Below are 16,585 nucleotides of genomic sequence, written 5' to 3'. Positions count from 1 at the left end.
GTAAACCGACCGAAACACGTCGGCCGACCGCGTGAATCAACCGCAGATTAGAGACCACTGATCAGCGTATCAGGTTAGAAACCGCCAACATAATATGATTGCCGTTTGATAACCCTCCTTTCCCCGACTCTTCTTCTCTTTTCATCACAACTCAAATCTTCTACCGCCGCCGTTATCGCTGTCGTGTCGTCTTGTTTTCTAACCCGCTCCCGAGCCGACGTCGCGATCTGCCCGCAATCAACATAATACTCACTATTGACCTACGTGACTTTTTTGAACACCCCAACCCACACCTATCGATGGTGACTGCGTGTCGCTCATAATAACGGCCAAGAACCATGGAGGTCGCCGCCGGGGTCCCGAACGGTGTTTCGGCACCAACCCAGGTGTCTTCTGTGGATTCGAGCGCGGTGATTCAGTATCTGGTGGACGTTCTCCAGGTGACTTTGGGGGCTCTGAGAACTGAGCTGGAAAGTCCTGGGAGTCTGCTGTCTGATAAAAAGCGCGGCGAGACCGAGCAGCGATGTACGCGATTCGCTTTGGAGTCACAGGTGGCTCTTTATGTACAGAAGGATTTCGTGGCTTCCGAGGAGACCAACGGGGCAGATGATGGTGAAGGTACGCGGTTTTATACTGTCGCATTCGGTAGATAAGCGCAGCATGGTTAACATCTTGCAGCATCGTCACCTAAGTATATCTACAGTCTCTCCGCCCAGATTTCGTCCGCTTCAACGACCGTGGCCTCTGTGGCCTTCATTAAACGTCCCGCCCCGATCGACCCCGCGCTCCCGATATCGTCGCAAATCCAAGTGATGAACCTTCCGGGTTTGGCATCCCTCAGTAATGCTCAGGCCCAGCAAGGGACGTCTCTGTCGCCGTATGAGATTCTGCACCTGCTGGTACACCACGGGCTGAGTCCCTACTTCGAGGCCTACACACGCAACCAGGAAGTGATCGGTGGCGGGTTGAAGCCTAGGACAGACACAGAGGTTAAGACCGGTGTTCCGGGGACCAAGAAGAAATTCGCGGAGCTTGAACTCGGGCTTCTCCACTTGCAACAGAATGTTGAAATCCCGGCTCTTAACCTGCCGCTCCATGAAGTCGTCCAGGCTGCTTTGGCCGAGGCGGAAAGGCGATCGGTCCGGCCTTCGGTGGAGCTCATCGACCACACGATTCTCGAAAACAGTGCTTTTATCAACAGCATCCAGAATACTGTCAATGCCTGGATCAGGTCTATCCAGACAATCACCAAGATGTCTCGGGACGCCGACAGCGGGTCAGCGGCCCAGGAAATCAACTTTTGGCTTTCGATGGAAACTGCGCTGGAAGGGATCGAGAACCAACTGCGTGGTGACGGCGTGCAACTGACGATGGATATTCTCAAGCATGCGAAGCGTTATCAAGCTACTTTGAGTTTCGTTGCTGACACGGGCTTGCGCGAGGCAACTGACTTGGTCCAGAAGTACAACCAGCTCATGCGGGATTTCCCCCTCGACGAACTTCTGTCGGCTACGTCTTTGCAGAAAGTTCAGGAGTCTCTGAATCTGATCTTTGTGCACCTCAACAAGAAGCTGAAGATATGCCCCTACCCCATCAAGCGCGCCCTCGCACTTGTTGAAGCTATCTCCGGCGACCTGGACTCCCAGATCCATTCCTTACTCCATGGTCGGACAATTTTGCACCTGGATTACCGCGAATTCCGCTCCTTGATGAAGACCGCCGGGGCCATCTGGCGGACCTGGGACGAGAACTTGAAGGAATTTACCAACGTTGCCCGCGAGTCTACGAGACGACGTAACGAGAAGTTCATTCCCATCAAGATCGCTGCCCGCCACGAGAAGACCCAGGAGAGACTGAAGTACATCAACACATTCCGAGTCAACCACGAACAGCTGCAAAGGACGATCGTCAATGTTCTTGGACCCAAGAGCTCGTCTACCGGAGATGCAGGTGCTGGAACCACCTCCGATGGCGCGGTGATTGTCGAGGAGATTGGTGATGTGGACGCAGTCGAAGAGGTTGCCGAGGCTTATGCTGCTCTGAAGAATGTGGATGTACTGGATGTAACTCCCGAAGGCACCCAGCTTTGGATTCAAGAAGAGATTGCATACAATGAGCGCACATCTCGGGTAGAGAACTCGATTATCGCTCGTCTGCGCGATCGTCTCGCGACTGCGAAGAACGCAAACGAGATGTTCCGAGTTTTCTCCAAGTTCAACGCGCTTCTCGTGCGCCCGAAGATCCGCGGTGCCATTGGAGAGTACCAAACTCAACTGATTGAGAACGTGAAGCAGGATATCTTATCTCTGCATGAGCGTTTCAAGCAGCAGTATGGTCACTCCGAGGCGCATGCCATGTCCCAGCTGCGAGACCTTCCTCCTGTGTCGGGTGCAATCATCTGGGCTCGCCAGATCGAGCGGCAGCTGAACGGTTACATGGGTAAAGTGGAGGACGTGCTGGGCGAGGACTGGCACTTGCACTCAGAAGGCCAGAAGCTACAGACCGAAAGCAACCTGTTCCGCAAAAAGCTGGACACTCGGCCCGTCTTCGAGTCATGGCTATACGACGTGCAAAGACGGCACATTACCATCTCGGGCCGCCTGTTTAATATCACGCGAAATCGTGCTTCGGGGAATACTCTGGACCTTACAGTCAATTTCGACGCCCAGATTATCGCCTTGTTCAAGGAGGTTAGGAACCTGATCTGGCTCAATTTCCAGGTTCCCCATGCCGTGAATAGTATCTCCAAAGAAGCGAAGCGCGTGTACCCCTATGCCATCAGCTTGATGGAGAGTCTCCGTACGCTGCTGCAGACCAATCGCATCATCGAATCATTGGAAGACGCCGAGATTCTAATGAATGGTTACGTAAATGATGCGCAGGGTATGATTGTGAAGGGTGTCCCTTTGCGATGGGAGTCGTTTGTCCACTCGTATGAGCTTCATGTCAAGCAACCCGGATTGGCAAATGGCGCCATTGACTCTGCTATCCCTAGTAGGGGCGAGAGCAAACACGTCCAGTTCGTCCGCGAATTTGCAGGCTCAGCATCCGTTCTTCAGTCCAAGACGGCTGTTCTGACCTCCATCAATGACAGCATCCAGAAAGACATCCTTGACCTGAAGACATGTCCCTTTGAGTCATCCGCGTTCAAGCAACGCTTGGACTCCATTCAGGTCGCCGTTGACAAACTGAACCTGGAGAACTACGTCAACCTCGGCTACTGGGTTACTGACTTGAACCAGAGAATCGAGACCATTCTTAGTGAGCGCCTGCATCGCGCAATCCGCGAGTGGATTAATACATTCCTGGAGAGCAAAGATGGACCGCAGCCACTGCAATTGCAGAGTGCAAGCCATAACCCCGTGACTGGCGAAGTCGAAGCTCCTGCCTACAAGGTCGAGTTCTCTGAGCTTGTGCATGAAATTTCGATGCGGAATCAGGTCTTGCATCTTGATCCTCCCTTGCAGTTTGCTCGTGCAAGCTGGTTCTCGCAGTTCGACAACTGGCTTGGCGTTATCTGTAACCTCGAGAGGATCAAGTCGTCCCGTTATTCGATCTCGATTAACGTGCAGCAACTTGACATATCCGAGTCCTGTTTTGCGACTCTCCCGCAGCATTGCACCAACGAGCTAAACCAAGTATACAATGCGATCGAGGACAGATTGAAGGAGGTGTCTGGGTACGTTGACAAGTGGTTGCAGTTCCAGTCTCTCTGGGATCTGCAGTCTGAACAGGTTTACGATATCCTGGGCGACGATCTATCTCAATGGCTCCAACTTCTCCAAGAGATCCGGAAGAGCCGAGCCACGTTCGATACTACGGAAGTTAGCCGGTCGTTTGGCAATATCAAAATCGACTACGAACAAGTCCAGACCCGGGTCAATGCCAAATACGACCAGTGGCAGCATGAAATTCTTCTCAAATTCGGATCGAAACTCGGAGGCCGAATGAGGGAAGTCCACTCTGACATCGCCTCCGCTCGACGGGACTTGGAGGGCCAAACGTTGGAAGCTGCTTCCACAGCACACGCTGTCTCCTTTATCACCATCGTTCAACAGTGCAAGCGGAAGGCCAAGGTTTGGGAGCCAGAAGTCGATCTCTTCCGCCAAGGTCAAGCCACCCTTGCCCGGCAGCGTTACCAGTTCCCCAACGACTGGTTGCATGTTGAAAATGTCGATGGCGAATGGGCAGCCCTCAATGAACTGCTTGCCCGTAAGAGCAAGATCGTCCAAGACCAGACAGAGGGTCTGCGGGCCAAGATTGCCGCCGAAGACAAAGTAATCAACGACAAAATCGCTGAACTCATCAGTCGGTGGGACGAAGAGAAGCCTGTGTCCGGCTCCATTCCTCCCGAAGAGGCTTCCCGTACCCTAGGCTCATTCCAGACTCGTCTCGAAACCCTGCAAGGAGAGTTTGAGATGGTTTCGAAAGCGAAAGAGGCCCTGGATCTCCCAGCAAGTGGCCAGTCTTCCTTGCCAGCAATCCTTGAAGAAGTGCAGGATTTCATGTCCGTTTGGGCGGCCCTGGCCACAATCTGGGGGAGCCTCAATGATCTTAGAGAGTCTCTCTGGACCACCCTCCAGCCAAGAAAGTTGCGCCAGTCGATCGATGGCCTCATCAAAATGACCAAGGAGATGCCTAGTCGGATGCGTCAATATGCTGCATTCGAGCATATCCAAAGTGTGCTCCGACAGCTATTGAAGGTTAACCCCCTCCTATCTGACATGAAATCCGAGGCCGTGCGAGAACGACATTGGCAGAAAATCTACAAACGGCTCAAACCTGGGAAGAGGTTCTCCCTCGTCTCTCATACCCTTGGTGATGTTTGGGACCTGCAACTTGCGACGAGCGAGACCGTGATCCGTGACATCATCGCTCAGGCCCAGGGTGAAATGGCATTGGAAGAGTTCTTGAAGTCGGTCCGTGAGACCTGGCAAAACTACTCGCTCGACCTTGTCAACTATCAGAACAAGTGCCGCTTAATTCGTGGATTCGACGACTTGTTTGCGAAATGTAGCGAGAACCTGAACTCTCTGCAGGCAATGAGGCACTCTCCTTACTACAAGGAATTCGAGGAAGAGGCCTCGTCTTGGGAGGACAAATTGAATCGAGTCCATGTCCTCTTCGATGTCTGGATCGACGTTCAGAGACAATGGGTCTATCTCGAGGGTGTTTTCACCGGCAACGTCGATATCAAACATCTTCTGCCCCTTGAATCCAGCCGTTTCCAAAACATCAATTCGGAATTCTTTGCTGTGATGAAAAAGGTCTACAAATCTCCCTTCGTGCTTGATATTCTAGCCATCAACGGAGTCCAGAAGTCTTTGGAGAGATTGGCCGAGTTGCTTAACAAGATCCAAAAGGCACTCGGAGAATATCTGGAGCGGGAGCGTATGTCGTTCCCTCGCTTCTATTTCGTTGGTGATGAGGACCTTCTCGAAATCATCGGTAATAGCAACGATATCTTCCGCGTGTCCAAACACTTCAAGAAGATGTTCGCTGGTCTTTCAGGAGTTATCATGGATGACGATAACAACATTGTCGGCTTCACCTCCAAGGAGGGCGAGGAGGTGCGACTGAAGAAGGAGATTAATCTTGTCAAGACACCGAGGATCAATGATTGGCTTAGTGCGATTGAGAACAACATGAAGTTGACATTAGCGGAGCTTTTGGCCGAGGCCATTGAGCAGTTTGAGCCGTTGTATATGGCTTCTGAAGTCGACCACACAGCTTTCAATGATTTCCTTGCCAATTATCCGGCGCAGATTGTTGTCCTCTCTAGTCAAGCTGTTTGGACAAATGCTGTCCAGAAGTCTTTGGAAGAGGGCGGTGCTAACCTCAAGGACCTTTACGCTTCCCAAGTGCGAGTGCTTGAGTTGCTCGCTGCTACCGTCCTTGGCGATCTGGATGCAATCAACAGAAAGAAGTGCGAGCACATGATCACAGAGTTCGTTCACCAGCGTGATACCATCTCCAAGCTCATAGAAACCAAAGCCACTACCCCAACGCACTATCTGTGGCTGCTCCAGATGCGGTACGTTTACCAACCCGACGGCGATTTCCTTCAAAGGCTATACGTGCACATGGCCAACGCGAAACTGCACTATGGATTCGAATATCTCGGTGTTCCTGAACGCCTCGTTCGCACCCCTCTTACCGATCGTTGTTTCTTGACCCTCACTCAAGCCTTGTGCCAGCGACTGGGTGGTTCTCCTTATGGCCCAGCTGGTACTGGTAAGACGGAGTCAGTGAAGGCTTTGGGCTTGCAGCTCGGACGCTTCACTCTCGTTTTCTGCTGTGACGACACATTCGACTTCCAAGCCATGGGCCGAATCTTCCTGGGTATCTGCCAAGTAGGCGCCTGGGGCTGCTTTGATGAATTCAATCGTCTCGAGGAAAGAATCTTGTCAGCAGTCTCTCAGCAGATTCAGAACATCCAGATCGGGCTACGGAACAGCGAGCTCGACGGCAATGCCCAAATCGAGCTTGTTGGAAGGAAGTTCAATGTCAACCTGAACACTGGCATCTTCATTACCATGAACCCTGGCTACGCGGGACGTTCTAACCTCCCCGACAACTTGAAGAAGCTGTTCAGAAGTGTTGCTATGTCCAAGCCCGACAAGGAACTCATTGCCGAAGTGATGTTATTCTCCCAAGGTTTCAAGCAAGCCAAGCATTTGTCGACCCAGACCGTACCTTTCTTCGACCACTGTGCCTCTCAGCTCTCAAAACAAGCTCACTACGACTTTGGTTTGCGTGCTCTAAAGAGCGTTCTTGTCAGCTCAGGAGGCCTCAAGCGTACCAGAATCGCCAACGCCAATGGTGACTTGGGCCCTGATGATGTAGTTGAACCTCAGATCATTGTGCAAAGTCTCCGAGAGACCATTGCCCCTAAGCTGGTCCGCGAGGATGTTGACAGAATGCTTGAGATCCAAGAGGAAGTGTTCTCTGGTGTCGAATACGTCGCTGCCAACTACGAGGAGCTTACAAAGGCTATTCGTGATATTGCTCGAGAGCAGCATTACATTGACAGTGACATGTGGACCACCAAGGCTTTGCAACTGTACCAGATCCAATGCATTCACCATGGTGTGATGAATGTGGGCAAGTCAGGTTCTGGTAAATCGTCGGCATGGAAAATCCTCTTGCAGGCCCTGCAACGAGTCGAGAACATCGAAGGAGTTTCTCACATCATCGATTCCAAGGTTATGTCTAAAGAAGCTCTCTATGGTAGTCTTGACAGCACTACCAGAGAGTGGACGGACGGTCTGTTCACGGGGATTTTGAGAAAGATCGTTGATAACCTGCGTGGTGAAGACTCTAAGAGACATTGGATTGTTTTTGACGGCGATGTCGATCCGGAATGGGTTGAGAACTTGAACAGTGTCCTTGATGATAACAAGCTTCTGACCCTTCCTAACGGAGAGCGCTTGAACCTGCCTCCAAATGTTCGCATCATGTTCGAAGTTGAAAGCCTCAAGTACGCGACGCTGGCGACAGTGAGTCGTTGCGGTATGGTTTGGTTCAACGAAGACACCGTCACTCCGCCAATGATGATCTCAAACTATGTCGATTCCCTTAGGACGAGAACTTTCGAAGATTTGGATGATGATAGCGCACCTGCAGGCCAGGCGGCCGTGAAGACCCAGGATGCTCAAGATACCATCTCCGATATCATGAAGCGGCTTCTGCAAACCGATGAGCTTATCCTCAAGTCACTCCGCGAGGCCAAGAAGTACAACCATATCATGGAGTTCACGGAAACCCGCGCCCTCAATACCCTGTTCAGTCTCTTGAACAAGGCCTGCAGAGATATCCTCGAATACAACATCCAACACCTTGACTTCCCGCTGGATTATGATCAGACCGAAGCTTACGTTTCAAAGAAGCTCTTGCTTGCAGTTGTTTGGTCCTTCACCGGCGACTGCCCGCTGGGAGACCGTAAATTGTTCGGGGAGTTCGTTTCCGCTCTCACGACAACTGACCTTCCGCCCGACGGCCAGTCTTCTCTGATCGATTTCGACGTCAAGTTGCCCAAGTCGGACTGGACAAGCTGGCAGGCACAAGTACCCTCCGTGGAAATCAACACTCACTCGGTCACGCAAACAGATGTTGTCATCCCGACTGTTGATACTATTCGTCACGAGGATGTCCTTTACTCATGGCTCGCGGAACATAAGCCCTTGCTACTGTGCGGTCCTCCCGGTTCTGGTAAAACAATGACTCTCTTCGCTGCTCTCCGGAAACTTCCCAACATGGAAGTTGTTGGTCTCAACTTTTCCAGCGCCACGACCCCGGATCTTTTGATCAAGACTTTTGAGCAGTACTGCGAGTATAAGAAGACTCTGAATGGTGTCATAATGTCTCCGAGCCAGATTGGTCGCTGGTTGGTTATTTTCTGCGACGAAATTAACCTTCCTGCCCCCGACCAGTACGGGACACAGCGAGCAATCTCGTTCTTGCGCCAACTCGTGGAGCAGAACGGTTTCTGGAGAACGTCCGACAAGACTTGGGTTACTTTGGACCGCATTCAATTCGTTGGTGCTTGTAACCCTCCTACTGATGCTGGCCGTACAGCAATGGCCGAAAGATTCTTGCGCCATTCGCCTCTGATCATGGTCGACTATCCAGGAGAGATCTCGCTCACGCAGATTTATGGAACCTTCAACTCTGCAGTCCTCAAGATCCTTCCCTTGCTGCGCGGATACTCAGAGGCGCTTACAAAGGCTATGGTGCAACTCTACTTGGAGTCTCAGGCGAGATTCACTGCCAAGATCCAACCTCACTACGTCTACTCTCCTCGTGAGCTTACTCGCTGGATCCGTGGTATCTACGAGGCCATCAAACCCCTCGAAACTCTCTCTGTTGAGGGCCTGGTTCGAATTTGGGCCCATGAAGCTCTACGCCTTTTCCAGGATCGTCTGGTCGCCGAAGATGAGAGGAAATGGACCGAGGAAGCCGTGCGGCGCATCGCACTTGATAACTTCCCCAGCATTGATGAAGAACAAGCCCTGAAGGGTCCGATCCTGTTCTCGAACTGGCTGCATAAGAACTACGTGCCAGTTGAACAAGAGGAGCTGCGTGAGTATGTCAAGGCGCGTCTTCGGACATTCTGCGAAGAGGAGGTTGATGTGCCTCTCGTCCTGTTCAATGACGTCTTGGAGCATGCTCTGCGCATTGACCGAGTCTTCCGCCAACCTCAAGGTCATCTTATTCTCATCGGAGTCAGCGGAAGTGGCAAGACCACGCTGTCTCGTTTCGTGGCTTGGATGAACGGTTTGCAGGTTTTCCAGATCAAGGTTCATGGAAACTACTCGTCGGAAGACTTTGACGATGACCTGAGAACCGTCCTGCGCCGAGCAGGCTGCAAGGGTGAGAAGATTTGCTTTATCATGGACGAATCGAACGTCCTTGACTCGGGTTTCCTGGAGCGAATGAATACTTTGCTGGCGAACGCCGAAGTTCCCGGTCTTTTCGAAGGGGATGAGTTCGCTTCGCTGATGACTGCTTGCAAGGAGGGGGCGTCGCGGCAAAACCTCCTTCTCGATACCCAGGAGGAGCTTTACAAATGGTTCACGCAGCAAATTGTCAAGAATCTTCACGTTGTCTTCACCATGAACCCCCCTGAGGAAGGACTGTCCTCAAAGGCCGCCACCAGTCCTGCGTTGTTCAACAGATGCGTGCTCAACTGGATGGGCGACTGGTCAGACCAGGCACTTTTCCAGGTTGGCTCCGAGCTGACGCAGTCCGTTGACCTCGACAAGGCGAACTTTATTGCTCCCGACAGTATTCCCGTTGCGTACCGAGAGTTGAGCCTCCCTGCGTCTCACCGCGACACGGTTGTGAACTCAATGGTGTACATACATTACTCGCTGCAGAGGTTCAACCAGCGTTTGCAAAAGCAACAAGGCCGAACGACTTACCTCACACCTCGCCACTACTTGGACTTCGTTGCTCAGTATGTCAGGCTTTTCAACGAAAAGCGAGAAGACCTCGAGGAACAGCAGAGACATTTGAACGTCGGTCTTGAGAAACTTCACGACACGGTCGACAAAGTCAGCGACTTGCGCGCTAGTCTTGCCCAGAAGAAGACGCAGCTGGAAAAGAAGGACACCGAAGCAAACGAAAAGCTGCAGCGCATGGTCGCTGACCAGCAAGAGGCCGAACAGCGCAAGGCGGTCTCTCTTGAGGTACAAGTGGCCTTGGAGAGGCAAGAGAAAGAGGTAGCTAGCCGAAAGGAAGTTGTCCTTCACGATCTGGCCAGGGCCGAGCCAGCTGTGTTGGAAGCCCAGAAGAGCGTGAGCAACATCAAGCGTCAGCACCTTACTGAAGTTCGTTCCATGGGTAATCCTCCCGCCAGCGTTCGGCTTGCTCTCGAAGCCGTCTGCACTTTGCTTGGACATAAGGTGGATAGCTGGAAGACGATCCAAGGCTTGATTCGAAGGGATGATTTCATCGCCAGCATTGTCAATTATGACAACGAGAGACAAATGACGAGCAGTCACCGAGTCAAGATGCAGAGGGAGTTCCTCTCCAAGGAGGACTTCACCTATGAAAGAGTCCACCGAGCTAGCAAGGCCTGCGGTCCCCTGGTTCAATGGGTGGAAGCCCAGGTTAACTACTCAGAGATCTTGGACCGTGTTGGACCTTTGCGCGAGGAGGTCGGTCAACTCGAAGAGCGGGCTTTGCAGACCAAGGCTGAGGCCCAAGCAATCGAGAATACTATCCAAGGTCTCGAGGCCAGTATCGCTACGTACAAGGGCGAATATGCAGCACTCATCAGCGAAACCCAGGCCATCAAGAACGAGATGGAGAATGTGGAGTTCAAGGTCAACCGAAGTGTACGACTGCTTGACAGCTTGGCTTCCGAACGAACGCGATGGGAGGAGGGGAGCAGATCGTTTGAGACGCAAATCGGCACGCTTGTCGGCGATGTCATTATCGCGGCTGCATTCCTGGCCTATGCCGGCTATTATGATCAGCAGTTCCGAAAGTCCATGATTGACGACTGGGCCCATCAACTTATGCAATCCGGTATTAGCTTCAAGCCACACAATCCTATCACGGAGTATTTGTCCAACGCCGACGAGCGTCTGACATGGCAGAGCCACTCACTGCCCGTGGACGACCTCTGCACGGAAAACGCCATCGTTCTCAAGCGGTACAACAGGTACCCTCTCATCATCGACCCGTCTGGTCGCGTAAACGAGTTCTTGCAGAAAGAGAGCACAGAAAGGAAGCTCACGGTCACCAGCTTCCTGGACGACTCCTTTGTCAAACAGCTGGAAAGCGCTCTTCGTTTTGGAAACCCAATTCTCATCCAGGACGCCGAACATCTGGATCCCATCCTCAACCATGTTCTCAACAAAGAGTACCAGAAAACGGGAGGACGTGTTCTCATTCAGCTTGGAAAGCAGGAGATCGACTTTTCTCCCTCGTTCAAGTTGTTCCTGTCGACTAGGGATCCGTCTGCAACCTTCGCACCAGACGTGTGCAGCCGAACCACGTTTGTCAACTTTACTGTCACGCAGAGCAGCTTGCAGACTCAATCGCTCAATGAAGTTCTCAAATTCGAGCGACCTGATGTCGACAGGCGCCGCACCGACCTTGTCAAGATCCAGGGAGAATTCAAGGTCCACCTGCGCCAGCTTGAGAAGCGACTGTTGCAGGCGCTCAACGAGTCCCGAGGTAACATCCTCGACGACGACAACGTTATCGAGACTCTCGAGACCCTCAAGAAGGAAGCTGCCGAAATCTCGCGGAAGATGGTGGAAACCGAAGGTGTCATGACGGAGGTCGAAAATGTCATGCTCACCTACAATGTCATCGCCAAGTCCTGCAGTGCTGTGTTCGCAGTGTTGGAGCAACTCCACCATGTCAACCATTTCTACCAATTCTCGCTGCAATACTTTGTCGACATTTTCCACTCCGTTCTCCACGGCAACCCACGCCTCCGCCCCGATATGCACCATGCTGAACGGGTGGATGTCATTCTCAAGGATCTGTTTGTCACCACTTATCACCGCACTTCGCTAAGCCTTGTGCAAAAGGACCGGATTACCTTGGCCATGCTGCTCGCCCAAGCCACTCCGTACAGCATTGACAAGACTATCATCGATACCATTCTAGATGGGTCGGTTGAGGGGGCGGATCTATCGAGCACCCCCGAACAGCGGGACCAGGTCATGAACATGGTATCGAACATGTCGCTATTCAAGTCGCACTTCCAGGAGGTGTCTTCAGATCAGTGGGATCAGTTCCTGGGCGAAGAACTCGCCGAGAACCTGGTCCCTGTTGTCTGGCCTGAGAACACGGACCGCGTCAACCAGCTCCTCCGGTCGTTGTTGCTTATCAAGCTATGCAGAATGGACAGGTTCGTGCCAACTGCTGAGCGCTTCATCGAAGCAGTGTTCGGCCGCGAGTTGTTCGAAGGCAGTACAGACCTCAAGGACATCGTCAAGCAAGTCACCGCGACCACACCCATCTCTCTCAGCTCAAGCCCCGGCTTCGACGCCAGTTACAAGGTCGACGCCCTGGTGGAGCGCGAGGAAGCAACATGCGCCAACATTGCCATGGGTTCCAGCGAAGGACTCGAGAGCGCCGACAAGGCGATCAGCAACGCCGCGGCGGCAGGAAACTGGGTGCTGGTCAAGAACGTGCATCTGGCGCCTTCCTGGGTGCAGAGTCTCGAGAAACGCCTCGAGTCGATCAAACCCCACAAGGCCTTCAGACTGTTCCTTTCCATGGAGTCCAGCCCGAAGATTCCCGTCAACTTCCTGCGCGCTTCGCGCGTACTCATGTACGAGCAGCCTGCCGGTGTGCGCGCCAACATGAAGGACTCGCTGTCTTCACTGACAACTCGCGCGAGCAAGACCCCCGTCGAGAAGGCGCGCGTCTACGTGCTGCTCTGCTTCCTGCACGCTGTGGTGCAAGAACGACTCCGTTACGCGCCCACTCTCGGCTGGAAGGGCTTCTGGGAGTTCAACGACAGCGACGTAAGTCCCCACCTCACTCACCCCGCTTATCTCAAAGAACTCAAACTAACATGATACAACAGTACGAATGCTCTGCCAACATAATCGACTACTGGGTCAACACCGTAGCGCAAGGCCGCTCCAACGTCGCGCCCCAAAAGCTCCCCTGGGACATGATCCGCACGCTGGTGCGCGAAATGTACGGCGGCAAGGTCGACGACGCCGGCGACTTCCAGCAGCTCGAGGACCTCGTCAACAGCTTCCTTACCCCGGCGGCCTTCGAAGACGAGTACAAGCTTGTGTCGGGCGTCGAGAAAGACGAGTGTCTGGTTCTGCCGAGCGAGACCAACATCCAGGCTTTCGGGGAGTGGGTAAATCGTCTGCCGGAAAGAGAACCTCCTACTTATCTTGGTTTGCCGGCCAATGCGGAGAAGATGTTGCTGGTGGGACATGCGAAGAAGATGATTGAGGATTTGGCGAAGCTTACGACGTTGTTGGATGAGGGGGAGCAGTTGATGGTTGATGGTTGATTTTAATTGTGTATACTGTGTTTACCCTGCTTATGTATTTTTTTCATCTATTTTTTTTTTGTTTTTTATTCGTTCTTGTCTACTGCATATGATTGTGCTACTGCATATATGTGAAGCCCGCAGGCGAGCCCTTCTTTGTTCTTGTATCTGTCTACCTTCCTACCTACATACCTGCTCCATGAGTTTTTTCTATGTAACTTACTGGCTTACTGGCAAGTATTGTTCTTCTCTGTCTTGGGTGTTGTATGGTTCAAACGACCCTTCACATACTTGTGAATAAAGCTAGAACCAACCTCTTCTCGATAAGAGAGGGAGGGGAAGAGAGGGAGTATGAACAAAGTATGTCCAACCCCAGAGCACATAGTACCGCCGCCCATCCACCAAACGGGGGGGGGAGAAAAAAGAAAAAGGAAAAAAGAAGAATTAAAAACAAATACAAAAACGAAAAACGGGAGGAAATGGAAAAGGAAAAGAGGACAAAAGAAAGAAACAGCAGAATAGAGCCAACACCAACCCATCCATCCATCCCCCGACCTTAAAAACCATACAACGTACTCCCCATCTAAACGGACCAGACGTCAGCACTACAAAGCACCGCCTCTCCTCACCTCAATAAGGAAGCATATGATCTCACCCGATTCAGCGCAAACACGACCTATCAATCGAGATATTATCAGTTTTATTACCTCTACTCCTAACTGCACCGCTAATGCGTTCAATCCGGCACAGAAGGATACTTACATCCCTGGTCGTGATGACCTATAGTTCATTCCATACGAGATGGCCAGTTAGCACAAGCAGATTCCTTCTCTTCAATTCCAGCTAGAAGAAATAAGTTTTTTAGTTTGGGCCACTAACCTTGCGCTCATACCTCTCGGTCTGTACCGATTCAAGGAGGAGCACGATGTGGCGCATGATCTGTGGATAGTCAGTCAATATTATTCCAATTCGTTGAGATAGTGATCAGGTAAGTCTGCGCCGCTGATGGAAGGGTATAATAGAGCAGATGAGATATAATATGATATCATAGGATAGAATAGAATGTCAAATCTGGGTTAATTACCTCCGTGAGACGGATCTTGACGGCCACGCGGATTTCGTTGTACACATCGGCCTTAATGCGGACGACACCACCTCGGCGGGCGAGACGGCTTTAATTGTTATAATGGACTCGTGTTAGGTCTAAATTTGTGGTTAAAGTGCTGATGCTGATGGAAAGGGTACCGGATAGCAGGCTTGGCTAGAAGAAAGAGTCAGTGGGTTGGTTACATGGCTTGTTCGACCGATGATGGGTGTCGTTAGCAGATGGTAAAGAAGGTAGGTACTCACTGATTCCCTGGATGTTGTCGCGGAAGCGTTTGCGGAATCCGGGCCTATAGATGTCATATCAGGTTATCTTGTTGTGTAGTTCTGTGGAGGGAGGTGGGTAGGTAGATAAGTGGTTTGGTTTAGACTTGGCTTGTCCTGCGTATCTTGGGGGTAGCTTACCGTTGGGATCGGCGGGGGACGAACTTGGCCTGGCCCTTTTTCAACTGACGGGGATCCATTGCTGGGATGGGATTTGAGGGGACTTGGTGTTCGTGGGATGTTTTGGTTGTGATTTGAAAGAAGCTTTTGGGATGGTTTGGTGATGTTTTTGACCGCTAGAATGGGAAGGAAGATGGGGTGTTTGATTTGGAGGAGATTGGGAGGTAGAGAAATGGAAGACACTTCTGTCTGTCTTCATTCAAACAAGTGATTTCAGACACAGTGAATCGATGACAATTCAAATAACAGTGGTAAAGGAGAAGCAGAAACATCGACAGTATCAGCCCGTCACCAGGCACCCGCTACCCAAAACAGTAGCTGAAATTGAAAAGATGATTGAAAGCAAGTCATTCATATTATTTAATAGTGCATATAAAGCCAGTGATTGATTATGGTTTCAGGTTCAAAGTTGCAAGTCGGTGAATTATATCATATCAAACACTCAAAAACGCCGGAGACATCACTCTTCCAATAGGGTCGGGACAGGGTCTATGTACGAGGGGAAATTCAGGATTTCACGAGATGAAGGTCGCTTCGGTGAAGACGGTGCCCTCTTCGGTAATTTCTTCATCACCGATCTTCAGCTTGAGGCTGAGTTTGTCTTGCGGGGAGTACTGCGTTGCTTGTTAGTGCGGTTCCAATTTGTGGGGTACTAGTGTTTGGCATACCTGGAAGATATACGGTCGCGTACCGGCGACGCTGCCGGCAATGCTCTTGATAAATCCGGGCACTTCGGCCATGACGTCTACGCGGTCCAGGCGGTTGCCGAGAGGACCGTGGATCTCGGCGCTGACGTCCTTGGGCTCCTTGGATCGCCCTTCCCACGACCACTTGGCCGAGGTCGGCGCCGGCCACTCGCTCTCCTGGTCCTTCTCAGATGCGGTGTGGCTGGCCAAGTTTGTCGTGCCGGCGTAGACGACCTCGCCGTCTTTGACGATGCCGCCGACGTTCACCACGGTGGATCCGTACGAAGGGGGGGTGGTGTATTCCATCATGACGGCCGTGTGCGTCGGGCCCTGGAAGTTGACAAAGTTCCACCGAGCGGCTATTGACATTAGCTTTTTTTTTGCTGTTTGTGACTCGAATATCTACTGAGAAGACTTACCGGCGTGGTGGGGCTTCATGCCCTGGAGAGCGTGGATGAACATGCCCTTGCCGGTGAGGTCGTAGGTCTTCTCCTTGGTGGAGATGGTGCCTTCGACGGCGCAACGGGGCCAGAAGGCATGGCTCATGGAACCCCAGGGGTTCGCGGGGTCGGTACCGAAGTAGGAGGTGCCGTCCTTGCCGATGACGAAACCGGGGGTGGTGCGGGTAAAGGTGAGGTTGATCAGGCTGTCGTCGTTGACGGCGGACTTGAAGGTGTATTTCGTTCCCTCCTCGTTCAGGGTCAGGGACAGGTTGTCCGCGCCAAACGAAAGCATGCTCTCGTCGAACATGAAGTTGGACAGGGGATCGGAGTGCCAGTTGTGGGGGCCATCTCCGGCCAGGTTGAAGATCTTGGCGTTGACATGGGCGGTGGTATGGATTCCTCTGCGAGTCACTGTTCAGCGTGCG

The 16,585-nt window shown here is 52.1% G+C and overlaps 3 protein-coding genes across 3 annotated transcripts in view; 1 reads left to right on the top strand and 2 right to left on the bottom strand.

The window, feature by feature from the left end:
• The first annotated feature begins 242 nt into the window (after nucleotides 1-242).
• On the top strand, nucleotides 243-13,607 carry BDW47DRAFT_24621 (dynein heavy chain). The gene is made up of 3 exons (XM_024818560.1): nucleotides 243-618; nucleotides 679-12,995; nucleotides 13,058-13,607. Exons 1-3 carry the CDS (start codon nucleotides 339-341, stop codon nucleotides 13,502-13,504), a joined length of 13,044 nt encoding a protein of 4,347 aa, XP_024676090.1. The 5' UTR covers nucleotides 243-338; the 3' UTR covers nucleotides 13,505-13,607.
• Nucleotides 13,608-14,039: 432 nt separating this feature from the next.
• BDW47DRAFT_121866 (histone H4) lies at nucleotides 14,040-15,051 on the bottom strand (the record flags this gene model as incomplete). Its single annotated transcript, XM_024815725.1, has 8 exons — nucleotides 14,040-14,066; nucleotides 14,139-14,159; nucleotides 14,246-14,263; nucleotides 14,363-14,422; nucleotides 14,568-14,655; nucleotides 14,729-14,744; nucleotides 14,834-14,877; nucleotides 14,993-15,051. The coding sequence occupies 8 exons, from the start codon at nucleotides 15,049-15,051 to the stop codon at nucleotides 14,040-14,042; spliced, it is 333 nt and encodes a 110-aa protein (XP_024676089.1).
• A 235-nt stretch (nucleotides 15,052-15,286) lies between these two features.
• The window catches only part of BDW47DRAFT_24624 (survival factor 1 family protein), a 2,001-nt gene continuing 702 nt past the window's right edge, over nucleotides 15,287-16,585 (bottom strand). The window contains exons 3-5 of the mRNA XM_024818561.1: nucleotides 16,137-16,561; nucleotides 15,700-16,076; nucleotides 15,287-15,645 (exon numbers count right to left, since the gene is read on the bottom strand). Coding sequence (XP_024676088.1) covers nucleotides 15,547-15,645; nucleotides 15,700-16,076; nucleotides 16,137-16,561 — 901 coding nt within the window. The 3' untranslated portion in view covers nucleotides 15,287-15,546. The remainder of the gene's footprint in view (nucleotides 15,646-15,699; nucleotides 16,077-16,136; nucleotides 16,562-16,585) is intronic.

This window comes from Aspergillus candidus, assembly GCF_002847045.1.
Source record: "Aspergillus candidus strain CBS 102.13 unplaced genomic scaffold BDW47scaffold_2, whole genome shotgun sequence".
NCBI lineage: Eukaryota > Fungi > Ascomycota > Eurotiomycetes > Eurotiales > Aspergillaceae > Aspergillus > Aspergillus candidus.
The sequence above is the reverse complement of the archived record's forward strand: the minus strand, read 5'-3'. Positions and strand labels throughout refer to the sequence as shown.